Genomic DNA, 22,705 nt, shown 5'->3' with positions numbered 1-22,705 from the left:
CAATCAAGCCGTTGACTAAGTTTTCAGGGTGGTAGATATCTAAGCTAATCCAATCTAGCAACGCGATTTAGCCGATACCGGCAGAAACCCTAATACGAGAAGCAGCCGATAGAGCTAAATTGACATGCTAAGACTAGATTAACAGAGACATATGATAAATAGGTAGGCAAATATATCATCCAAACCAGAGCAATCCAAGAGGTCGAATGTACTGATGCAGCCTTGAACGACGCCGAAGTAAACGATACAATTGCCCAGGCCGGCGGAACATTGGACTTATCCCTTCGCCGGAGATCGAAGACGATGCAACCCCGCGTCGGGTGCCAAGTCCCACTGGAACGTAAAAACAAAAGTAGAAGTAAAAAAGGTGGCGATGCGCCGAATTGTATTGATCGTGAGGATAGATTACATAGACCCCGAGTGTACATATTTATACCCATGGGTTGATACAAGTCCTTGTCGGACAAGAAAGAAACTTTCCTAAAGATAAAAGAAAAAGATAAAGTCCTTATAGGATACTGAACACACCTTCCTAGAGATAAAAGGAAACTAACAAACTATTCCTAATTAATAGATAACTTGCCATGCCGCATTCTCTTTGAACTCGGTCTCTTCTGGATAAGCTTCCTTTAGTATATCAATTTCCTTAACCGAATATAGCAAGAATCCGACAACTGGCGACTTGACAACTCTCATCGGCTAATCTAAGGACTTCGAAGCCGATGCTGACTCTAAGCCGATGACTACTCCAGGCTTACCAAATTTCGCTGTTAACAACATATTAACTAATTCAGCAAGGAATTGATCCTTAAATTCACTTTGTGCTAGCCCATACACCATAACTAAAGCCCACTTAAACTTATCGACTTTATTACATAAATGAAACTTAATGTAGAAATCTCCCTCATCAATCAAACCAATATCAACATTAATTAAATTGATGCCCAAAAGCAAACCACCGGACCTACCTCTAGGAGGCTTGCAATGCCACAAAAATTCTTTGCCAGCACACAGATTTTTAAGAACAGCCAGACTAAAATCTTTCTTAATAGTCTCTGACAAAGCAATAAAAGCAAGGTGATGTTCCTTTGTTAAATCAGAAATAAACTTATGTTTTTTCGGGTCCTTAAACCCATCACAATTCCAGAACAACCCTTTCATTTAAAAATATTCTTTTTTTCTTTCCCCTTTTAGTCTTTTTCTTACTATTAGGAGAGGTATCTAAAGAATTTAAAGTGGTCTGAGAATAATTATCATCCACATGACTAAAATCCATCACCTCCTCCATTAATTCACCACACAAATGTTGAAGTAGAGAATTATCATCCACCTGATCATCTAATATCTCACTATCAACATTTGAAGTATGTACCTGATTAACAGAAGAACTAACATATTCACTTAACCTCTTTTCCTCTATACTCTTTAAATCATTTATAACATCATCTAAGATAAAATTCGTACCTAAAGTGATCACACCAAGATTATCAAGAGCAGCAGAGATTTGTTCATTTTATTAAAAAAGCATAGATGTCTATAATCGACTGATCATAAAGGATCTGTGCATAAGATATATTTTCTACTGTCACTTGTTTCTATGGATCGATTGCACATATTTATGTCACTTGTTTCTATTGTTTCAATAGGCTTTACAGTAGAGTGATCTAGCTTTATCCTCTCCGTAGTCTACTTCTTGTTTTATCAGCTACAAGCCCACAACTAAATTTTATTTTTAGAATTTATTGTTTTTCTTATATATCGTAGTGTATTTTTTAACACTAACTTTTAAATCATTAATAACACATGTGGAAAATTTTCCCTATAAGTTTATTTTTTACTGTTTTGTTCATTTTCTGATGTTTTATCAGTTGTAGCTTGAACGATCAGATGACATAAGAAACTCTGATTAAGAAATGCTTGAGTCAAAGAGGAAATTCCAATGGACTTCTAATAAATTATCCCAGCATCCTATCTTAGCATATCTTGAACAGCTGACTAGTCGAGCTAGTACAATCAAACATAATTATATGTTTTATATCCATTCGTTGCATTGACATCATAAAACAAAATATATAATCATGTCAACTACTCAATCTGTTCTATTATAAAAATATACTCCCTCCGTTTCACAATGTAAGTCATTCTAACATTTTCCACATTCATATAGATGTTAATGAATCTAGACTATATGAATATGAGAAATGCTAAAGTGACTTACATTGTGAAAGGGAGGGAGTAGAATGGAACCTGACATATTCTACTACGAATTTGGGCCTCTTCCAGGTATCGAATGAAACGGGCCTCGTCGACGTGCGGGAGGTGCGGCGTAATGGGCCTTGCTGACGCTGAAGCCTGCAGCATGATGGGCCCTCAGTGCGGCACACGGCCCGTCCCTAACGGCTGCGACGGCGACGCGGAGTATCGCCACCGCGCCGCCGGCTAGTTCGCTCGCCGTCGGCGGCGGCGGCGGCCTGGTGTGCGGCGCACCGTTCAGTGATTCCCCATGGTGCTCCGGTTGGTTGAATTTGGTTTGGTACTTTGGTGGGGGGGTTTGGGTTTGGCAGCGAGGGGGCCGACGATGCGGACGCATGGGAAGCGGAGGTGGTCGGTGGTGGTCGCCGTGGTCGAGGAGCCGGCGATGGAGGAGGAGGAGGGTGGGAGGGATGCGTCGTGACGTTTCGGAGAAGGCTCTCGGCGCCGCCTGCAAGGTGATCTCCCCCATTGATTTTTTTTTCCTCTGCATTTTAAACCCATTACCCATCCTTGGTCCTTACCATGGTTGTAGCATCTCGATTTCTGGTTATTTGGGTGGGATTGAATTCGCAACTCAGTGCTAGGGTTAATCAATCACAAGACTATATATGATTCTACACAGAATACCTAGTAAAATGCAAAGGCAAAGGCGTTCTAGTAATCTTCAGTACAATGTCGCGCTCCGACTCCAATCCTAAATTCCTACCTGCCCTCGATCATGGTGATGGTCATGCTGTCCACGAAGCTGCAGTCTGGTCTGCTCGACGACGTGTCCTCCGTTGCAGCTCTTCTTGCGACGAACCCAGGCTTCCTGGGATCTGGCAATGAGGCGGCATCGGCGCTGGCCAGCATCAGGAGCACCTGGGACATGAGAGGACGGTCGTCCGGGTTCTCCTGGACACATAGGAGCCCCACTTTGAGGCATTTTAGCACTTCCTCTTGGTTGAATGAGCCGTTCAGTGTTTTGTCGACGAGATCGAGGCTGTTCCCTTCACTCCATGAGCTCCATGCCTGGTATAAGCTTAGAGGATTTAGTCGGCAAAAAAAGGTTCAGAGATATTTTCTTGGTTGTGGTTTCAATTAATCAAATCAACATCAATTGTCGTAGAGTAAATGAGTCAGATTCATGCTTACACGTGCTAGAAGGTTTAGGTGGCTGGAGTAGCTGTAGACACCCCTGTTCCTTTTACCAGAAATGATTTCTAGCACTATGACGCCGAAACTGAATACATCTGATTTCACTGAAAATACTCCATCCATTGCGTACTCGGGGGCCATATAGCCGCTGTAGAAAACCATGAAAAGATAGTCAATTTTAGGAGATTAAATGACAAAGTCAACACTAGGAGATTAATAAATTGTGTATTAAAACGTGTTCGTTATTCGGTCCTTACTATGTGCCAACCACTCTAACTGTATTTATTTCCGTGTCGTCACTGCCAAACATTCTTGCCATACCAAAGTCTGAAATTTTAGGAGTCATCTCCTTATCCAGAAGAATGTTGCTTGTCTTCAGGTCTCTGTGGATGATTCTATATCTTGAGTCCTGGTGAAGATACAGCAAACCTCGGGCAATCCCCTCGATTATGTGGTATCTTGTTTGCCAGTCAAGTAGCTTGCTCTTGGATTTGTCTGAGAACATAGGAAGATTTCTGTTTGTTCCTTGATAGATATGGAATTTTTCATGCTCACAAAGGTTAAAGGCATACCAAACAGGAAACAGTCCAGGCTTTTGTTTTCCATAAATTCGTATAGAAGCATCTTTTCTTGTCCACAAACGCTGTAGCCAATAAGTTGAACAAGATTTCGATGCTGGAGTTTAGCTATCAACATAACCTCATTCCTGAACTCATCAAGACCCTGTACTGACGTCTTTGAAAGTGTTTTAACTGCTATTTCTTGCCCATCCTCTAGTGTACCCTGTAATTTTGAAGTCAAGTACTTTCAATCAGGTGTGTACTGACATTTCATAGTATGTGAAAAGTTAGAATGCCATCTTTGCTGGTTATTTCAACTATTACTTGTGTCCTGCAAGACATAAAATTTTGATTTACCGATGCTTCCGTTGCTAACATTAGCTATCATGATGTGTTTGAGTCAAGGAACTGTTTGTGAAATCTTAGATGAACCTTGATTATGGTAATCAACTTCTGATATATGAATTAGTTAGATATCTGTGCATACCTTGTATACTGGCCCAAAGCCACCTTCTCCAAGTTTGTTGTCTGCTGAGAAACCATTTGTGGCTGATGCTATTGTCTCCAAATCAAATAGAGGCAGATCCAGGTCATCCCCATGGCTATTTCCTTCACTGTGGAGCTCTCTACTGTGTAAACCACCACTCCAGTTACTTGGTCCTATTTGAAAATTTATCAAAGTTAAGAAACACAAGCAAACAAAGATCGATTTTTGTCCCCTTTTATACATTTGGATTTAAGAGGTAATTTTTGTCTATATATGTTTAGGATCAGAGGTGTTACCTTGTCGCCTTGCTTTTGTCTTCTTTGTTCTCCAAATGTACATCCCAGTAAGGGCTAAAATAATTGCCAGCGCACAGATGCTGACAACTACTGCAATTATAATGTGCGTCTTCTTCTTAGACTTGCTTGTTGAATCTGTGCAAGAATAACAACTATTAGTTCTGCATGATTGTCTGTACCTACAACTTTCTTGTCTAGTTTTTTGTACATGAGCATTCCTTCTGATGATGTATAAACTCAGAAGGTTGCCAAATAATGAGTATTGCCAAGAAAACATATCAGAAAGATTGCAAACCATTGGCCTTAGAATCGTAAATTTATATTGGATTTTCACTTCAGAAGTCTACCTGCAAGCATGGTCAAATGCATCAGGTAAACTCAGGCATCCATTTTCTAGGTTGGTCCATTTTAGTACTACCTTTTGTAGTGCTATCTAATGAAGAAATTCTGGATGTAAAACATGATGTGTGATATTTTGCAGGAGATGGTTCGTGGGAGCTCCCTAGTTCATGCTGAACATTCTCCCCACAGATTGAATAATAATGTTCTAATGCACCAAATGAATTGCATTATTGCATATCACATTAACTTGTGTTAACTGGATGCCTTGGTACCATCGGTGGTCCTGTTCCGTGGAAACTCTGAACACAAACATGCAACGCAGAGGGTCCATGCACGCCTTCAATAATATTGCAGCGTAAAGAGGATGGAATTTCTCCATCTTGTCTCTTGTCCAACCAAAATATCTGGACGATGAAGGAAACATGGGATTTTACCTTGTTTAAAGCGTTTAGATCATGTTGCAGTGCTGGAAAGGGGGTGCCACCTTAACCCCATCAGCAATAGCCTGGAGTTGCAGTGCACATCGATTCACTGCAGATAGTTCAGTCGCGTGTTGCTAGCCATGAAGGTGACAACACAAATTTGTGATGGCACCAGGCACCAGCAAGTCAGGGTACGCTGATTTTGTTTACTTGCTTTTGGCTTGATGATCCTTTGAAAATGGAACATATATATGGATATGGTGCTACTGTTCCGTAAGTTTTACTCATGTTATTGAGGTAGGCTATCTAACATCATCTGCTGAGCTCCATTAGAAGGCAAATTGGTATGTTTTCCCATTTACCAATGTAACGCATATTCATTTTGACCACCTAACATGTGAAACTAACAAACTTTTTGGTCGCTTCCAGGCTTCCAGTTGAATTTTGTGGATGCAACATCGTAGGGTTGGACCTCATGGCTCATGCACATTAACCACATGTCAAAAACACAACACATGCAATAAACTCATATTGATTCATGCATGCCTGAGTCATTGCTAACTGCGTAGTATTACTCATTCTATTCTGTGATTCTGTCTGCAGGCTAAAATTTGGACTAGATGGTAACATGGACCTTACTTATCAGCGATGGCGACTTGTACTGATGCAACACGAAAATAACGTGTTCATGTCTCAGGTAAGGGAAGAAAACAGTCGTGTCCATTTTGCTTAGCAGTGCCGTCAGGCAGATAAGACTAGGACTGGAGCTATGCAGAAGCAGGGCCGAAGCGAAGTGAAACATGCTAAGTTGCCGGGTAAGGTACCGGTTTATCATGTGCAGCTATAACAGCTATGAACTGTGGATGAATGATTGGACGGGCACAAAAAGTCTTCCCAATAATTCTGGGGTTACTTGGAAACGAATCTATTCATACATTGTCAGGTAACCTTTTTTTTTTTCTAATCTCGCTTTCATTGGATTGCAGTACAGCATCAGATGAATAGAGGGATAGGATCATAGGAGTATGTGGGTTGGGCAGACCGGCAGAGCATCTGAAACTGAAAGGCACAATACAGGAATGTTTTCTACTTCGTGGAGATGGGACTTACAGGCTACAAAGGCACAGGTTAGGTAAGGTCCAGTTTATCCATGAAGTAGTTTTCTTTTTCTTTATTTTTTTTAAAAACAAGTTACGTGAAGCAAGTTCGACTTGAATGCTACAGTAAAGTTCACAGCTAACTTGAGCAGAAGAAATAGTGCCCTCTCACTGACTGAACTAGTACTGACTTAGAAACATATGAATGCATACATCTGACTGCTTTTCCGCAATAAAAAGCGGTCTACCTTGATTCCTTTGCTACTTTGATCATGACAATCTAGTAGTAATCTACAGATACTAAATGGCAAAAAGGAAATTCATAGCTAAACTCAATCTACATGGCGTGGGGAAAAAAGGACTAATTCACTTGTGATTAGTGCATACTGCATTGTGTACCTAGTCTCTCTCTCTCTCTCTCTCTGTGTGTGTGTGTGTGTGTGTGTGTTCGGGTTAAAATTTTAAACTTGAAACATGTCGGATAATAAATTCAGATTATACCCGTTTTTGTTATAGTTTGTCATAATTTGTGTAACTATTCCTATGGTATTAGGAGTAACTTTAAACATCTCATGAGGTAAAACGTCCTATGACTTCACCCAAAAAAAAAAACTCACTAACCAGTGTGCAATCATGGATCGAGAAATAATTGCAGGAAGGACCAGAAAAACAACTGTATCAGACGGTGAAGTGAAACATACCGAGATCGGCGGCGGCGAGGCGGACGTAGAGGTCCTGGCCGAAGGCCGGGTACACTCGAAGGTCTTCCAGCTCGCCGGTCCACATGACGCAGCCGCGGCGCCCGGGCGGCGCGCTGAGGTTGGCGTTGGCGTACGCCGTGCACGAGCAGTTGCCCAGGCACCTCCGCCGGCACAGCTGGAGGCCGGCGTCGTAGTCCACCGTCGCGGCGGTCGTATCGGGCGCCTTGGCGTGCCGCACCACGGCGAACCCGTCGGTGCCGTTGGCGCAACCGAGCGGCGTCTCCCGCGCGCACCCGTCGCGGCCGTCCCGCAGCGCCCACGCCGCCGGCGACCGCGGCGCGAACCCGCGGAGGCAGGAGCACACGGGGAGGCTGTTGGTGTCGCACACCCCGTTGGCGCCGCACGGCGACACGGCGTCGCACTGGTCCTTGGGCGCGTACCAGTACAGGTTCCACGCCCCCGCCGCCTCCACCCACGTCCACCGCTGCACCAGCCCGCCGCCGCTGCTGTTCAGCACCAGCCGCGACATGATGCTCGCGTCGGGCACCTGGAAGCTGTAGGTGACCTCCCGGGCGCTGTTCACGAAGCTGAAGCTGAAGTTCTTGTAGGTGATGGTGTCCGGGACGCCGGTGAACTGCATGCCGTCCCAGGGGCCGGAGCGCCACACCTTGTTGGGCCCGTTCCAGAGGAACACCTCCGGATCGCCGGAGGTGTCCATGGCCACGACCACAGAGCTCGGCGACGGGTCGGAGGGGCTCTTCCACGCCGTCAGCGTCATGTTGTTGCCGGCGGCGAAGTCCACCCCAATCCTCATCCCGGGGAGCAGCGTGTCGGTGGGGTGGTCGAACCCCTGCCACGCCACCCGGCCGCGCTCGTCGGTGACGACCAGGTTGCCGTCGTCCCGTATCCTCGCCGTGCAGGGCCCTGTCGTCGCCGGCGAGACCGACCACACGACGGTGGAGTTGGCGTCGGCGACGGCGAGCTCGCAGGCGCGGGACACGGACAGCGTGGCGCCGGCGTTGCCGTCGACGGGGCCCGGGACGGGGTCGGCGCGGTTGGCGACCCAGACGACGGTGCGGGGGGACACCCGCGCGTACCACACCCCGACGTAGGTGTCGTTGGATCCCGGCGGGGTGAAGAACCCGAGCGCGAAGCCGCCGCCGTCGCCGGCGCCGGCAGAGACGAGCGTGTCGTGGCCCGCGAGCGGCTCGCCCGGCGCGATGCTGTCGCGGGCACGCGACGTCGCCGGCGCGAGCAGCATGAGGAGGAGCACGGAGCTGAGCTGATGGATGGCCATATGGTCGATTCGTCGCGGTGCGCGCGAGTGACGCGTTCGCTGTGAGGGCACGAGGATATTGCCGTTAATCCGTTATACGATGCAGTGCGGGGCGTCGCCTTGTCGGTCCCAACGAAATTGGGCCGCATTTCTGGACACGGCCCGCTCAGCCCAAGTAGCAGGAGTCGGATGCATCGCATGGACTTGGGCTACATGCAATTTTATGTGGGTTACTGGACGGAATAAGTTCATCTGAGGTCCCTAAATTTTACACCGAATCCGATTTTCGTCCCTGAACCCCAAAACCAGATATAACCGGTCTCTGAACTGTCGAAACCGGTGCAAACGAGGTCCCTCAGCGGTTTTGAAGGCGGTTTTGGCTGATGTGGCGCCTATGTGACTGGTTTGACTAGGTCTCCATCCTACATGGTATTGACGTGGCAATAATATCTCGAAAAAATAATAAAAATCATGGGTCCGTGGGCCCACATGCAAGCTACACAAAAAATAAATATGGTGGGGCCCACGTGGGCCCCACATGTCATCTCCCTCTCCCCACTCGGCTCTCCCTCTTCTTCCTCGTCACGCCGCTGCATGCCGACGACGACGGCGGCCGAAGCATGCCGGCGGAGCGGCGGCTGCGGCAGGCCGTGGGCGAAGGGATCCACGAGGAGCGGAGGGGCGGGCGGAGAGGCGGCGGCGGCAGGGCGCGGGCGGCGGAGGTGGCCGGAGGAGGAGGAGGTCGCCGCCGAGTTTCTGAGCCTTTCTTGCCCGATTCATGCATCAAAGAAGAGATTTTGACGCTGCCCTTCCTGTTTGATTCGGTTTTCTTGATCTGCTTGTTTCGATTTGTCCCCGTGTAAACGCAACCCCTGTTGCTAATTTTCTGCTCCGGCGAATGGGCAGGTGCTGCTGTCGCAACGGGGAAGCAGAAGGCCGCTACCGCCGCCGCCGGCCGACCTGGTTCGAGAAACAGGCAAGCCCTCGGTGATATCGGCAACGTCCTGAACGCCCATGTGGTCGACGGGTAAGGAGCAGCACGACATCATCATCGCGAACCTTTCCCGATTCGTTCTTCCTCCCGTTTCCCTCTCTGAAACCTCGTATTCTTCTTGCAACAGCAAGATCCAGCTGCCGGAGGGGATCAATCGCCCCATCACCAGGAGCTTCGGCGCCCAGCTTCTAAAGAAAGCTCAGGAGAACGCCGTTGGGGCGAACAAGGTACGGGTGAGACACCCCTTCCGTTCCTCGTGTTCTTCTTGCGAATTCAGAGTGTTTGATTTGATCCCCAATTTTGATTTTGCTATCAAATTGTCGTGCAGATCCCGGTCAGGAAGGAACCAGCTCCGAAGCCGGCCAAGAAGGTCGTACCCCGTCTGGAGAATGCCGCCAAGGCCAGCACCGGCGCCGGCGTCAACGAGAACAAGAAGCCTTCGGAGTCGGAGGGCGCCGGCAGCAGCGGCAGCGGCGGCGGTTCAGCCCACAAGTACTCCAGGAAGAAGGTCGTGAACACGCTTAACAACTGTGCTTACTGCTCGTTCCAAGGTGAGTGATCGATCAAACACCTGTGCTTGCCTGCTTATTTCAGCATAATCGCATTGTAGCTGAATCTGAATTTGATGTTATTAATGGCAGCACGCGTGTGGCATTACTGAAGCCAAAAGAAGTCGTCGAGGACATCGACAAGCTCGACGGCGACAACCAGATGACATGTGGGCCCCACCATTTTTAGATTATTATTTTTGGCTGACATGTGGGCCCATGTTTTTTATTATTTTTCCGAGATATAATTGCCACATCATCGCCACGTCAATGCCACGTGGGACGGAGACCTAGTCAAACCAGCCATTTAGGCGTAACGTCAGCCAAAACCGCTTTCAAAACCGCTGAGGGACCTCGTTTGCACCGGTTTTGACAGTTCGGGGACCGGTTGTATCTGGTTTTGGGGTTTAAGGACGAAAATCGGATTCGGTCTAAAATTAAGGGACCTCAGATGAACTTATTCCTTACTGGACTGGGCTTCTTTTTCTGACCGATTGGAAATCAGAATCTGCTGCTGCTTGAAATTCAGCTTGCTGGTTGCACAGTGACATGTTTTCTTGTTTCTACTCTGCCCTGACATGGGCGAGTGAATCATGGATGCATGTAGTGCAAGTTCAGACATCAGAGCTGTGGAAGTTGTACAGTAGAAGCCATGATTACTACAGTACTACATGCAGTTGCAGCTGGATTGAGATGACAATGTCACGAGCTGGCTAGCTATTAGGGGGTGTTTAGGAAGGAGGGACTAAACTTTAGTCTATCTCACCAAAATATAAGTGCTTCCCTTAGGGACTTATGGTTTTGAGAGATGGGCTAAACTTTAATCCTTGTTCCCAAACACCCCCTAGATCGATCATACCGTATCATTTTCTTGGAGCTAGCACGCATGATTGTGAGACAACCCAGCTTGAAAGAAACCAAATATTTTGTTCGGTTTAAAGTCATTTTTTTCAGAACCGACAGTCAGTCAATCAGACAGACAGTGTCAAGTGTTCGACAAGTAACATGTACACAGAGCATGGCGCCAATCCGTCAGAGGCACGTACTACGAGTTCATCGTTGCCTCGAGCACACCATCATTAATCTGCTTGCTTTACAACGAAGATTATGTTTGGTGAATGGGGATTATGTGTGTGCTCTGGCTGTCTCGCAGGTGAAAGGAAATGAGCTTTCCGGTCTGTGTGCACGCCTGATCCATCCTACAATGATGCAGAGAGCCTTGCAGATAAAAATCTTGTCTTCCCCACAAAACAAAAGATAAAAAATCTTGTCTAATCTGTGTTGCCAGGTAGTTCATCTCCAGATCAAAAGGTGACATTTCAGAACATAATGTTGTTGTCTGAAGTTGCAGTCATTAAGGTAAATAAAATGGTGAGATATTCACCAATCTGATGATAGTAGGATACTGAATTCCTGACGACATTTTCTTCTAAACAGATGCAAGAAGGCGAGAGAGAGGGGAGACGCTCAGCTTTACCTATAAACTGATCATCTATTGCCCTAATTAATTTCTGACGAAATTTTTCTATGATACAGACTAGTTGCTATTGCTTGGTGGTTGGAAACTTGGAATCTGGAAATGCAGCTAATTCATCCTTGGAGAGGATGAAATCCTTCTGGCGGCATCCAAGGCAACACCAGTGCCAATCAGAGTTGGTGGCGACAACGAGATGGAAGCAAATCAGAGTTCATAATCTTTTTTTTTTTGAAAAGAAAGAGTTCATAATCTTAATCGAGATCTTCTGCCAAGTGCCAACTACCAAAGCAGTTGTACAGAATATTTGTTCAGTGTACGTGATTCTCATCGCTGACAAACGCTTCGATTATTCTATCTCCGAATTCTGAATTTCTGAAGCAACCGAGAGCCCAGAAGCAGCAGCGATGTGTTGGATAAATCTGGGCCGTTGATTCTTGGCCGGAGAATAAAATCAAGGAGGCCCGGATGAGCGCCACGTGGCGAACCAGCTAGCTTGGCTACCACCCTTGGGCCTTGTCAGGTCAAAGTCAAACCGAAGTTGAAGCCTGCAATGCAAGCCCGGGTCTATAAGTACTCTCGTCCTCTCCTGCTCGATTTGCCCTCCTCGTGCTCAGTAAACAAACTCCCACCGTGTTCTTCCTCCTCCCAGATCTAAGATCCGTGGACCGACCGAGCTCGAGCTCCACCACCTCGTCTCCAATGGCGGTCAAGGTCTACGTCGTGTAAGCATCCACACACCTTGCACCCCGCTTTCAGTTCTTGGAACTGATATATTTTTATTTATCTCCTGTTACATTTGCACCCTGCCCTGTTCTTGTTTCTGCGTCCTAAAAAAGTTCAGTTCTTGATATTACTTGTTGTCACACGCGGTTCTGAATTTGTGTTAAGGTCTTTAGGAAAATGAGGTAGCTTGTAACCTGGCAAGAACAGTTCAGACATTTCAGAGAAACCATTCCACTATTCCAGTGTTAATTTTGTTGCGATCTGGAAATGTTTTTAGCTTTGATCACCGCGTCTGTTTCTAGGACCAGAAGTGGGGGATGATTTGGACACGCAAAAGAGAACCTTTGCATGATTAATTGTTAGTTGGGATCAATCAAGGTAGTGGGTTTAGTTCTTGATGAAACTGATGCTGCGATGGGGCCAACCCAGACAGTGGTGGCAGCTGATCCTGCACTAGTTGTGTCGCTGTTCAATTTACCTGAAACCTTTCCTACATCGGCAACTTTGCAAGTAGTTTTGCAATAGTTTTGTACAATTTCATGGTGTTTACAGTTACGAGTAGGTTTAAGTTCAAATTGCAGTTGCTTAGGCTACCGTCACATGTTCAGTTGCGTTTGGAAAGAGAATAATACGAATATAGGGCATCTTCACCAACTCCCCTGTCCCCTCCGGGTATTAAGGACAGACTAGTGATGGTTACACATGGTGCTTACTGCTTAAATTGCTAAGGAAAGAGCAATTTGGCCATTTGGCAATGAAAACTTGTAAGTTTTAGAGTAATACAATTTAAAGCAATTTGTTCTAATTTTGAGAAGAGTATGAAACTTGCAAATGAAGCGAAAACTGTGGTGAAAACTGAAAACGGCCTGAAGTTACAGCTTACCAGTAAATTGTAGTTCTTCCATTTTATCCTGCCAAAATTAATCTGTAGGTTTTTGTTTTAAAAAATAAAGTATGTTTTAGTTGATTAAACTTTCTTTCTGGAAACTATGATTTCTACTGGTGCCTTTTGTTAATGTGGATTTCCCACTACAGCTTCACTGTGTCATGTATTGGACATGCATGTTTGCTAGCTATTGTTGCTTCCAGTGTCACACCAACGACATGGACCTTTACTTTTCTTATAATGATGTTTGTTCTGAACAAGCTAATTCGTTGCATAAGACTAACAAATGTGTTATCAATATCCAGACAGCATGAACAGGTAATTTATCAAATGTTTACTTGGCTAATTTATGTTTGAGAAAAAAAATACGGTTGGTCTTGATTCTTGAAAGAATGATAATTTTTCATGGATGTTAGTTGATAGGATGTCACTCTTGATAAGCACAAATTGCTAGTGTCCTCAAGAATATCTTGACTGTTCAGTATTTTGAGCAATGAACCTGCTATTGGCAAACAAATTTATCTGACAATGGACGTCACATCTTTATCGTTTAAGTCACATCTAAGCTTAAGAAGAGAGATAACCACCCTACAGTTGTCTAACATATATTCTAATATATATTATCTAAATTTTGCTGGCAGAATGGTATTGTCCAACTACCGAAAAGTGACCATCTAGAAGCCTTTAAATAAAAGATGGGGAGCACTTTGGCAATTTTAACACACCTTTACACCCATTTAGCACTTGACATCAAATCATTTAGCAAAATTTTAACCTCATTATCAAGCTTACTTATTGATGCATATGATTATTCTTTTTCTGATGCAAGCCTACATTTGGTTATTCTGTTTTCACCTGATTGGTTGCAGCAAAGTCACTTACCACTTCACTGATGAACCTGCTGACATGCATATGCTAAGTTCACAACTGAAGTAGTTGAATATCTGTGGAGATAGCTTTTATCCTTTGTTCATTTCTGCCTAATACAATTTAGACCATGTTGTAATTATTTCCCTGATTATTTGTGTTAGTGCTTTTCTAGTGACAATACAAAAGCATTCTAAAACTAATGAATTTTCAACAGGTATTACTCTATGTATGGTCATGTCGCCAAACTAGCTGAGGAGATCAAGAAAGGTGCTTCATCTGTCGAAGGCGTGGAAGTTAAAATATGGCAGGTCAGTTTCAACTCTCAAGTGTCAAACTTCATTTTTGTACTGAACAATGCTCAGCTGACGACGATATCGCAATGTAATCCATCACTGTTATGGTCGTCAGGATTCAGAATCATTCAACTTTTTTTTTCCTGAAAAATTGATCATCCAAGAACTACCTCTTATTTCAAAAAAAAAAAAAAAAGGATCAGCCAAGAACTATTATGCTACTGTATATATTTTTAAATGTATAATGCTGTTGACTTTTAATTTGATATTTGATTATTCGTTTTATTAAAAAATTTATTGCAAATATGACCTGGTATTTTCGGAATCCTAATGTGAAAATATAAATCATGCTTAAAGTAACTTTAATAATAAAATAAGTTACAACAAAATAAATTATACTTAATTTTTTTTAATAAAATAAATGATCAAATATCATGTCCAGAAGTTAACAACGTTATACATTTTAAAACTGTGGAGATGGTAACGATGGTATGTTCTTCTTGATGTTTGCTCCGATCCGTACCCAAAAAAAAAAAGAAAATAATCACAATCTACATCTCTTGCTTACTGTGTGAGAAGGTCCCTGAAACCCTCTCAGAGGAGGTGCTGGGCAAGATGGGCGCGCCGCCGAGGAGCGACGCGCCGGTGATCGCGCCGCAGGAGCTCGCGGAGGCCGACGGCGTCCTGTTCGGGTTCCCGACGAGGTTCGGCATGATGGCGGCGCAGATGAAGGCGTTCTTCGACGCCACCGGCGGCCTGTGGCGCGAGCAGAGCCTCGCCGGCAAGCCCGCGGGCGTCTTCTTCAGCACCGGCACCCAGGGCGGCGGCCAGGAGACGACGCCGCTCACGGCGGTGACGCAGCTGGCGCACCACGGCATGGTGTTCGTCCCGGTCGGCTACACGTTCGGCGCCAAGATGTTCGACATGGCGGCGGTGCACGGCGGCAGCCCGTACGGCGCCGGCACGTTCGCCGGCGACGGGTCGAGGTGGCCGTCGGAGGCGGAGCTGGAGCACGCCTTCCACCAGGGCAAGTACTTCGCTGGCATCGCCAAGAAGCTCAAGGGCGCCTCCTCCGCCTGAATCATATACAGAATTGTTACAGAGATCATTCGCATTGGCTGCCTGTGCTGATTTGATCCGTGTTCATATGCCGGAATTAATCTTTACCGATTCGTTACACAAAGATTTGGTTGGATTTGGTTGTGGGTTTGATTCTACGTACTGTGCTTGTATAAACTTGTTAAGTTGATTGTGCACTCCCATCGATATTATACCATCATATAATCTATATTCACAGGGACTGTCTATCCATTTGTCGGGGGATTTCTAACAAAAATCACCCAGATTTTTTCTACTCTTAAATTTACATCCAACGGACTACAAAAGAATATAACAAATACATATTTACTTACACATTATTTTTATCAAAATTATAGTGCACTTACGTGCCTTATCAACTGAATTTACAAATGTAATTTTAGTTATATAGGACTGTAATTTTATATTTTAAAGAAAATAATAAATATGTATTTACTTACACATCATTTTTATCAAAATTACAGGGCACTTACATATCATATCAACTGAATTTACAAATGTAATTTTAGTTATATATGACTGTAATTTTATATTTTAAAGAAAATAAAAAATATATATTTACTTACACATTATTTTTATCAAAATTACTGTGCACTTAGATGCCATATCAACTGAATTTATAAATATAATTTTAGTTATATATGATTGTAATTTTATATTTTAAAGAAACTAACAAATATATATTTACTTACACATTATTTTTATTAAAATTACAGTGTACTTACATGCTATATCAACTAAATTTACAAATATAATTTTAGTTATATACTACTATACCTTTATATTTCACCACGACGACGAGGATGAGAGTGGCCGTACTGCCGGCGGCCAGCTCAATCAGAGGCCACCTTGGCACCGTGCTTCTCCATCATCACGCGCGCGCGGGGTAGCTAGGTAACACAGGCCGACGTGCCAGCCGGCCGGCGAGCTGCATGGAACGTCGACCTTGCAAATTGCCGCTCGCATCGCAAGCTGCATGGAGGCCAAAAAAGTGTCAAATGCCAGCAAAAAAATCACACGGGAGATGGATAGCAAAATGAAATTCACATATCCTGTAGTTTTCTTGGAATCTGCATTTTTTTTTTCTCTTTCACGGTGGTTTGATGATGGTTTGGGCGTTGTGATCACAGGCCCATCTAGGCCTAACTGCATCCTGAACATTTCTGAGCCCAAATGCCCAACCCGTAGCTTTACGGCCCAAAGTGTTGCGGCCTATACTGATAGCTACTGCGTAACACAAGCCAGGAAATTGAAAAGGAGGTTCTGCAGCCTCACTGTTATTTTCATGTCACTCAAACGGTTAAAACTTTTCTTTTAGAAAAATAACAAGATAGATTATATGTGATACATATCACTTAACAAAATACAAGGTCAAATTTAATTTTACATATTGTTGCAACAAAAAGGACAAATTCAACCGTAGCTCGCATGGTCAAAGGTTAAGTTTACGCCCCCTAAATCACTCTGCAGGGGAATACACCGAGCCGGCACCAAGAAATGCAGAAAAAGGTTTGGCATGTTCTGCTCATATGCCATGCACAGCAAGTTTGCAACAATTCTACAGGGTCTCAGCGTTATTCCAACTCAATGACGCCGGCTGCTTGCAGCTGGTAGAGCTTGTAACTGGAACTTATTAATTTTGTCGCCTCTCTTAATCTAAAAAAGATACACAAGCATTTTGCAAATTCTGAAAAATAAACCCAAGGCAGACACAGAATTAGATTCAGAGATGCATTTTAACAGCACAGATAATGCCAAGCAATCTGCGGTGTTCCATAATTATACGCTTTCTAATTTACAAGCTGATCCTGATTGATGTGGAAATAGCTCTTCATCACGAACATATCCTTGGATAATGAGCTAGTACACGCAGGCTTAATAATTTGAGATCAAATTTTCCTAAGTTTTGGGATTACTGGAGAGGGTTCTCTCTGCCGAAAAAATATATATTATAGTGACAAAATATATTCAAATTTAGCAAAATTTTATCCAAATATGTACTCATCGATTTGCTTGAGAAACACCCAGGGATCCTCCGGCTAGTTTCATAAGGTGGTGGACTAGATGATCTGGATTCGAAGCCTCACATTTTCTAATTATTTGATATTCCTTCCCTAATATTAACGTCTTATCGATCCACTTATTTCACATAGATAACAGGGTCACATCTATCTCTGTCGCGCTTGATCAAAACCGCGTAGCTTGTAAGTCAGTGTATGTGCCCACACGATCAGTCGATCACACAGGAGGGAAAGGGAAAGCCTGCCCCAATCAACAGCTACTCATCTAGCACACGCATCGATTGTGTCTGTTTCGGTTTAACCTTGTAATTAATCTGCACATAAATTCCTGATCGCAATGTTGTCTCTGGGATGTTTATCAACTTTGATTCGTTGCAAGAAATTAAAGGATAATGTATATATCCCCGCAACGTATCATTTTAAGTACAGCTATGGGTTTTTATGTCAAATATTTGACCGTCCATTTAGAACTTTTTTTTATTAGATGATAAAATGTGAATATTATTTTATGTGTGACTTGTTTTTTTAATTCTTTCATAAATTTTTTAAATAAAACGAACGGATAAATATTGGACATAGAAATTCACAACTGTATTTAATTAAAATGAGACGAAGGGAGTATCTTACAACAAGGGGAATAAAAGATCAGGTAGCATATCAATTAACTGGAGTAATTAGGAGACAGTGCCAATCGTGGAATACCTAGCTAACAGCTGATTTGCTAGAGATCGAGTACGCATGCTTGCTACGATGTTACACGAACACCGACAATTTTTCAGACGGTAACAAGAGGCATGTACAGTGACTTCTACTACTCCAAGATCATATATAGGCAATGCAATAATATGCATGGTTGATAGACATGAACCAACTGTTCATCATGCATCTAATTAAGACTCTGTCACCTAGCTTTTCTTTCCAAATTTTAGCAGTTGTTGTTCCCCTCCCACCCCAACATGTCATCAATATATATAATATTGACCATAGCATTATTCCTTGGAAAGTTCTTATATAAGTATCATATATTTCATCCCCTTTTCTACCTGTCCCAACAAATATACCCATTCATGTTAACCTGTTTTTGGAAACTCACCTACTAGCTAGCTAGGTCTTGCTTCTGAATTTTTCTTTAGTGCAATATCTGCACATGCATATTCCATGCATAAACATTCATACTGATCACACCCAAGCCCTTTTTTGCTCTCATATTTCAATTCAATATATATATGCACCTGTCATGTTTTTAACTATCATGAATTGATGCTTGATAGGTACATATATATATACATTGCCCAATTAGAACTACATACAAGGAATTTGTGAGTGTGGAGAGGATTTTTATGGTCCTTGTGAGGAGGTACCACAAAGCATATATACCGTGCAAAATTTCTAATGTTAGCTAGCTTGTGACACCTGTGGTACCTTAAACTCTCCCATTGGTACCTCTAGTTATTATGTAGCAACATATAAATATATGATATATCTCTCACATAAAAAAATATTTGATATATCTCAAGCGACTGTTAACAACTAGACCAAATGATCCTGTGGCAACTGCTAGAGCTCACCATATGCATGCAAGAGAGAGCAGCTGACACATTGCACCATGCATGTGCACCACTGTAGTAGTTGGGTTAATTCATCAGCTAAGCTGGGCTCTAAAAATTTCCTAGATCTCCCACTGTCATGGCCACAGTTAGTATCTAGCTAGTTAATTACTACCGAAATGTGCCTCCAAAGGTAGGGTGCCAAAACTCTGTCGCAGTCTCACTGGCCACAGTATAAGTGCTCGCAACCGGAACAAGGCACAAGCCTCGGCTGCGCAAGTCCAGCTGCTTCCCCTCACAGTTACCATTCACCTTATGGGAACCCTGTTCATGAGAAAAATCCAGGTGATGTATGGTGCAAAATCAAGAAAAAATTGAGGTGTTTTACAATGCTCACTAATGATAGGTATATACACACACACTAGCAATGGAACTCATCATAAATCAAAGATCACCTTGTGATAATATCGATAGTAGAATACTACCGGTATAGAGTACCATAAAGGTTTTAAAAAATATGGCCTTTTTGGTGCTCCTGCTCTCTATTGATACTAGTCTGCTACCTATATTATCACGCTAGAAGTAATCTCAATATATATTACAGTAGAAAAAATAATTCTATTTCGAGTAGTTGATATGGTCTGTTGGATTAGAAATAAACGGTCAAGATTACTTCTACTACAGTAGAGACTTAAGGTTAATTAACTAGAACAATGATGGTTAAACTCTTCAAGATATACCTGTTGGTGTTGTAGCTGCACGGGGCGCCCACACCTCAGGTACGGTGAGCTCAGAGACTGCATGCAGGTACAATCGAGTCCAATCAATTAATGGCTATGTGAATCATGACAAAATTAATTAACTAGTTCTGTCTGTGAATAATTGTCCAAGAATTTCTTCAGAGATTTGATCAGGGTTTGCTTATATATAGGCTCTGCAGGGTAGTACTTACGGCAACTTGATCATGAAGGAACTTGATGTATTCGATGGCCTCGTGAAGAACCGATGCGGTATCCGTCTAGAAATCGCAGTTTGATCGATCGAATTGAAAAGGATATATACATTAATAATTGATCAACTACGAAATATTCAAACAACTAGAGAGTGAAATAGGAAGTGATCATCAAACAACTACTGGTAAAGCTTGTGCAGCTAAAATAAAACTGCTGGTAATGCAGAAAAAGTAGAAGAAATTCAGAAAAAAAAGAGGGCAAATATATTTGTACTAACCTTTCCAAAAGGCGAGACGAGTTGCTGGAGCGCAGTGATTCTGTCCCCGAGCTTCTCTTTCCTCACCTGCAGCATGCGCGCGCAGGGAGAATATAATCAAAACCAAATCCAAAAGCCATCATAATGCAATCGATCGATTTGTGTGAGACCGATCGATCGAGCTGGAAATGATGGAGCAACGAAAAACTAAAGAAAAAATGTGGCGATTGATCGATTCTTGTTCAGTGTTCACTAGCTCACGCACCTTGAAAGTCGGCATCGGCGACGGCGCCTCGATCCGTGGTTTCTTCGCTGCCGCCGGCGAGCCAGGAGAGCTTCTCGTCGCCGGCGACGGCGAGCCGGCGTCCTGATGATGATCATGGAGGCGATCCGTGTTGGACTGCACCATCAGAGACCAATTTAGAAGAAACCCTAGCTAAGTAGATACTAATAACTAAGATCATTGTCACGCCTGCAAGAGAAACTGCGGCGGCGGCGCCGTCGTCGCCGGCCGGAAGAGCCCCGACGACGAGCCTACGACGACGTGGTGGCCGCCGGGGAACGATTGCTGCTGCTGCAGGTTGTCGGCCGCCTCGTACGGTGTCGGTGACAAGCCTCGCGGCGGCGCCGCCGTGTCATCACCGCCGCCGCCGCCGCCGTAGGGCGCCCCTGGCGCGACGAGGTGACGCGGCGGCGCTGCGGCGTGGTCGCCGAGCAGCAAGCGGCGGCTCGCCGCGTCGCCGCCTTGGAGCTGGAGCTGGAGCAGCGTGTCGAAGCTCGCGGTGGCCGCTGCCGCTGCTCTACCTCCCCTGCTAGCCATCAGCCACGCCATGCGCAAGGTAATTAAACTCAAAAAATCAATATACTCCTATGCCTAGCTAGGTAGCTCGATTAATTAATTCTCTCTGGATCTTGATTAGCTCGATCTACTCACATGAAGTCCTGCGTCCAATAATCCATGTGTTGTCCGGCAAGAAGGAACGATGACGACGACGAGGAGGCGGCGGCGTCAGATAAACTAGCAGGCTGGCCGCCATGGCCGAAGCTCATCGGAGTACTCCCAACCGCTGACTCATCGGCGTCCACCGTCGAGCACGCGGCTTCGTCGTCGCCGGTGCGCGCAGAGCAAGGGCTATTCCACCACTCATGCTCATCCGCCATGGCTGCGAACGGAGCTCGAGCTACCGCTCTTGACGTCGTCCTACCCGTTAACAAATCAGCTCGACGCCGACTTACCTGAAGAAGCAGAATAAGAGGCTCGATCTATATACAGATTTGCCAGAATATATCGATCGATCGATCGGGTGATGAGCGATTGATCGATCAGTGGTGTAACGTACGAAAACGTGTGACGATGAGTGGAGAGCTAGTGGACTTGGGGGGGAAGAAGGAGTACTTCTGACTTTGTGTGAGTTCTGACCTTTTGATGGGGGTATAGCTAAGGGCTTGTTTAGTTCGCAATTTTTGAGTGTCACATTGGACGTTTGACCAGATGTCGGAAGAGATTTTCGGACACGAATAAAAAAACTAATTTCATAACTCATCTGGAAACCGCGAGACGAATCTTTTGAGCCTAATTAATCCGTCATTAGTACATGTGGGTTACTGTAGCACTTACGGCTAATCATGGACTAATTAGGCTCAAAAGATTTGTCTCATGATTTCTCCCTAACTGTGCAATTAGTTTTCAAATTTATCTATATTTAATACTCTATACATGTGTTTGAAGATTCGATGTGATGTTTTTGGGAACTAAACAAGGCCTAATAAGAAGTATTTTCATGGTTGCCAAGGCCTCACTTTTTGTGTTGATTGGACTAGAAAATCAACAAGTCTTGTAGGCATACAGTAACGCGGTTGTACATCGTTCAGTAGTCAAACCGCAAGCACCGGCCGTGGCCATGTTCACTGCTGTGCTCTGATAGAGAAATGAGGGGGTTTTTTGTTCATGATTCTAGAGACGATACTGTTTGATGATGCACTAAAAATCTTAGAATATGATTTGTGATACCCTTCAGCGTACCTTCTTTCGAAGATGGTAGATGGTAGAATTAGTTTCGAACGGACGAAAATGATCTGGTCCACAATTATTTTGTAGTAGCTACCAAGTTGCTCAATTTATTTTGGTTGATTATTCTATAATTCTGAAAAGTGGAGATGCATGCTATTTAAGTCCACAATTTTAGGCACTTGTCTTCAGGGTAGTACAGCGCAAAGTAAGAGGTTTGGGCCACAAGAAACATGGGGTTCCATCTGCCTCACTTTCCATTTTTCTTTCGGCATCACATGATTATAATAATTCTGTAACACAACAAAAAGGACCTGTAACTCTGTACTGTCCAAGCTAGAATATAATGCATAGCTGGCTGCTGCCTCCGAAGAACTTCTATTATTCTAGTTGCCAGGATCAAGCAACTATCAAGGTGCTGATCATTGGAGTTATTGTATTGTTTGCGAGCAAGCAAAGT

The 22,705-nt window shown here is 44.1% G+C and overlaps 4 protein-coding genes across 5 annotated transcripts; 2 read left to right on the top strand and 2 right to left on the bottom strand.

Moving 5' to 3' along the window:
- Positions 1 to 2,651: 2,651 nt before the first annotated feature.
- Positions 2,652 to 8,626, bottom strand: LOC127774971 (receptor-like serine/threonine-protein kinase SD1-8). Its single transcript, XM_052301265.1, has 7 exons — positions 7,296 to 8,626; positions 4,734 to 4,868; positions 4,438 to 4,610; positions 3,963 to 4,173; positions 3,648 to 3,885; positions 3,388 to 3,538; positions 2,652 to 3,264 (listed from the first exon to the last, which is right to left on the bottom strand). The coding sequence occupies exons 1-7, from the start codon at positions 8,590 to 8,592 to the stop codon at positions 2,956 to 2,958; spliced, it is 2,514 nt and encodes an 837-aa protein (XP_052157225.1). The 5' UTR covers positions 8,593 to 8,626; the 3' UTR covers positions 2,652 to 2,955.
- Positions 8,627 to 9,107: 481 nt separating this feature from the next.
- LOC127774736 (cyclin-B1-5-like) lies at positions 9,108 to 10,580 on the top strand. The gene is made up of 5 exons (XM_052301022.1): positions 9,108 to 9,312; positions 9,478 to 9,598; positions 9,693 to 9,798; positions 9,894 to 10,116; positions 10,207 to 10,580. Exons 1-5 carry the CDS (start codon positions 9,192 to 9,194, stop codon positions 10,224 to 10,226), a joined length of 591 nt encoding a protein of 196 aa, XP_052156982.1. The 5' UTR covers positions 9,108 to 9,191; the 3' UTR covers positions 10,227 to 10,580.
- A 1,580-nt stretch (positions 10,581 to 12,160) lies between these two features.
- On the top strand, positions 12,161 to 15,641 carry LOC127774735 (NAD(P)H dehydrogenase (quinone) FQR1-like). The gene is made up of 3 exons (XM_052301021.1): positions 12,161 to 12,312; positions 14,284 to 14,377; positions 14,942 to 15,641. Exons 1-3 carry the CDS (start codon positions 12,290 to 12,292, stop codon positions 15,440 to 15,442), a joined length of 618 nt encoding a protein of 205 aa, XP_052156981.1. The 5' UTR covers positions 12,161 to 12,289; the 3' UTR covers positions 15,443 to 15,641.
- A 3,259-nt stretch (positions 15,642 to 18,900) lies between these two features.
- LOC127772941 (transcription factor bHLH68-like) lies at positions 18,901 to 21,644 on the bottom strand. Of its 2 annotated transcripts, none has more exons than XM_052298938.1 (7): positions 21,172 to 21,644; positions 20,710 to 21,049; positions 20,503 to 20,637; positions 20,259 to 20,324; positions 19,981 to 20,046; positions 19,769 to 19,825; positions 18,901 to 19,352 (listed from the first exon to the last, which is right to left on the bottom strand). In XM_052298938.1, the coding sequence occupies exons 1-7, from the start codon at positions 21,396 to 21,398 to the stop codon at positions 19,200 to 19,202; spliced, it is 1,044 nt and encodes a 347-aa protein (XP_052154898.1). In that variant the 5' UTR covers positions 21,399 to 21,644; the 3' UTR covers positions 18,901 to 19,199. The 2 variants fall into 2 exon arrangements, with proteins under 2 accessions (XP_052154898.1, XP_052154899.1); XM_052298939.1 differs by having other exon boundaries at positions 20,710 to 21,046.
- Between the last annotated feature and the right edge of the window lie 1,061 nt (positions 21,645 to 22,705).

This window comes from Oryza glaberrima, chromosome 5 (assembly GCF_000147395.1).
Source record: "Oryza glaberrima chromosome 5, OglaRS2, whole genome shotgun sequence".
Lineage (NCBI taxonomy): Eukaryota > Viridiplantae > Streptophyta > Magnoliopsida > Poales > Poaceae > Oryza > Oryza glaberrima.
This window is presented reverse-complemented; position numbering and strand designations above follow the sequence as displayed.

What these genes read in the sequence shown, in the direction of transcription:
- LOC127774971 (XM_052301265.1), bottom strand. Translation starts at nt 8,592, where the DNA reads ATGGCCATCCATCAGCTCAGCTCCGTGCTCCTCCTCATGCTGCTCGCG. An exon ending in CCTCGCCGCCGCCGATCTCG is followed by an intron (nt 4,869 to 7,295) that starts GTATGTTTCACT and finishes ATTCTTGCACAG; the next exon opens with ATTCAACAAGCAAGTCTAAG. An exon ending in ACCTAAACCTTCTAGCACGT is followed by an intron (nt 3,265 to 3,387) that starts GTAAGCATGAAT and finishes AGCTTATACCAG; the next exon opens with GCATGGAGCTCATGGAGTGA.
- LOC127774736 (XM_052301022.1), top strand. Translation starts at nt 9,192, where the DNA reads ATGCCGGCGGAGCGGCGGCTGCGGCAGGCCGTGGGCGAAGGGATCCAC. An exon ending in AACGCCCATGTGGTCGACGG is followed by an intron (nt 9,599 to 9,692) that starts GTAAGGAGCAGC and finishes TTCTTGCAACAG; the next exon opens with CAAGATCCAGCTGCCGGAGG. An exon ending in TGCTTACTGCTCGTTCCAAG is followed by an intron (nt 10,117 to 10,206) that starts GTGAGTGATCGA and finishes TATTAATGGCAG; the next exon opens with CACGCGTGTGGCATTACTGA.
- LOC127774735 (XM_052301021.1), top strand. Translation starts at nt 12,290, where the DNA reads ATGGCGGTCAAGGTCTACGTCGT. An exon ending in GCGGTCAAGGTCTACGTCGT is followed by an intron (nt 12,313 to 14,283) that starts GTAAGCATCCAC and finishes AATTTTCAACAG; the next exon opens with GTATTACTCTATGTATGGTC. An exon ending in TGGAAGTTAAAATATGGCAG is followed by an intron (nt 14,378 to 14,941) that starts GTCAGTTTCAAC and finishes CTGTGTGAGAAG; the next exon opens with GTCCCTGAAACCCTCTCAGA.
- LOC127772941 (XM_052298938.1), bottom strand. Translation starts at nt 21,398, where the DNA reads ATGGCGGATGAGCATGAGTGGTGGAATAGCCCTTGCTCTGCGCGCACC. An exon ending in TCGTCTCGCCTTTTGGAAAG is followed by an intron (nt 20,047 to 20,258) that starts GTTAGTACAAAT and finishes TGCGATTTCTAG; the next exon opens with ACGGATACCGCATCGGTTCT. An exon ending in TGCAGCTACAACACCAACAG is followed by an intron (nt 19,353 to 19,768) that starts GTATATCTTGAA and finishes TCTCATGAACAG; the next exon opens with GGTTCCCATAAGGTGAATGG.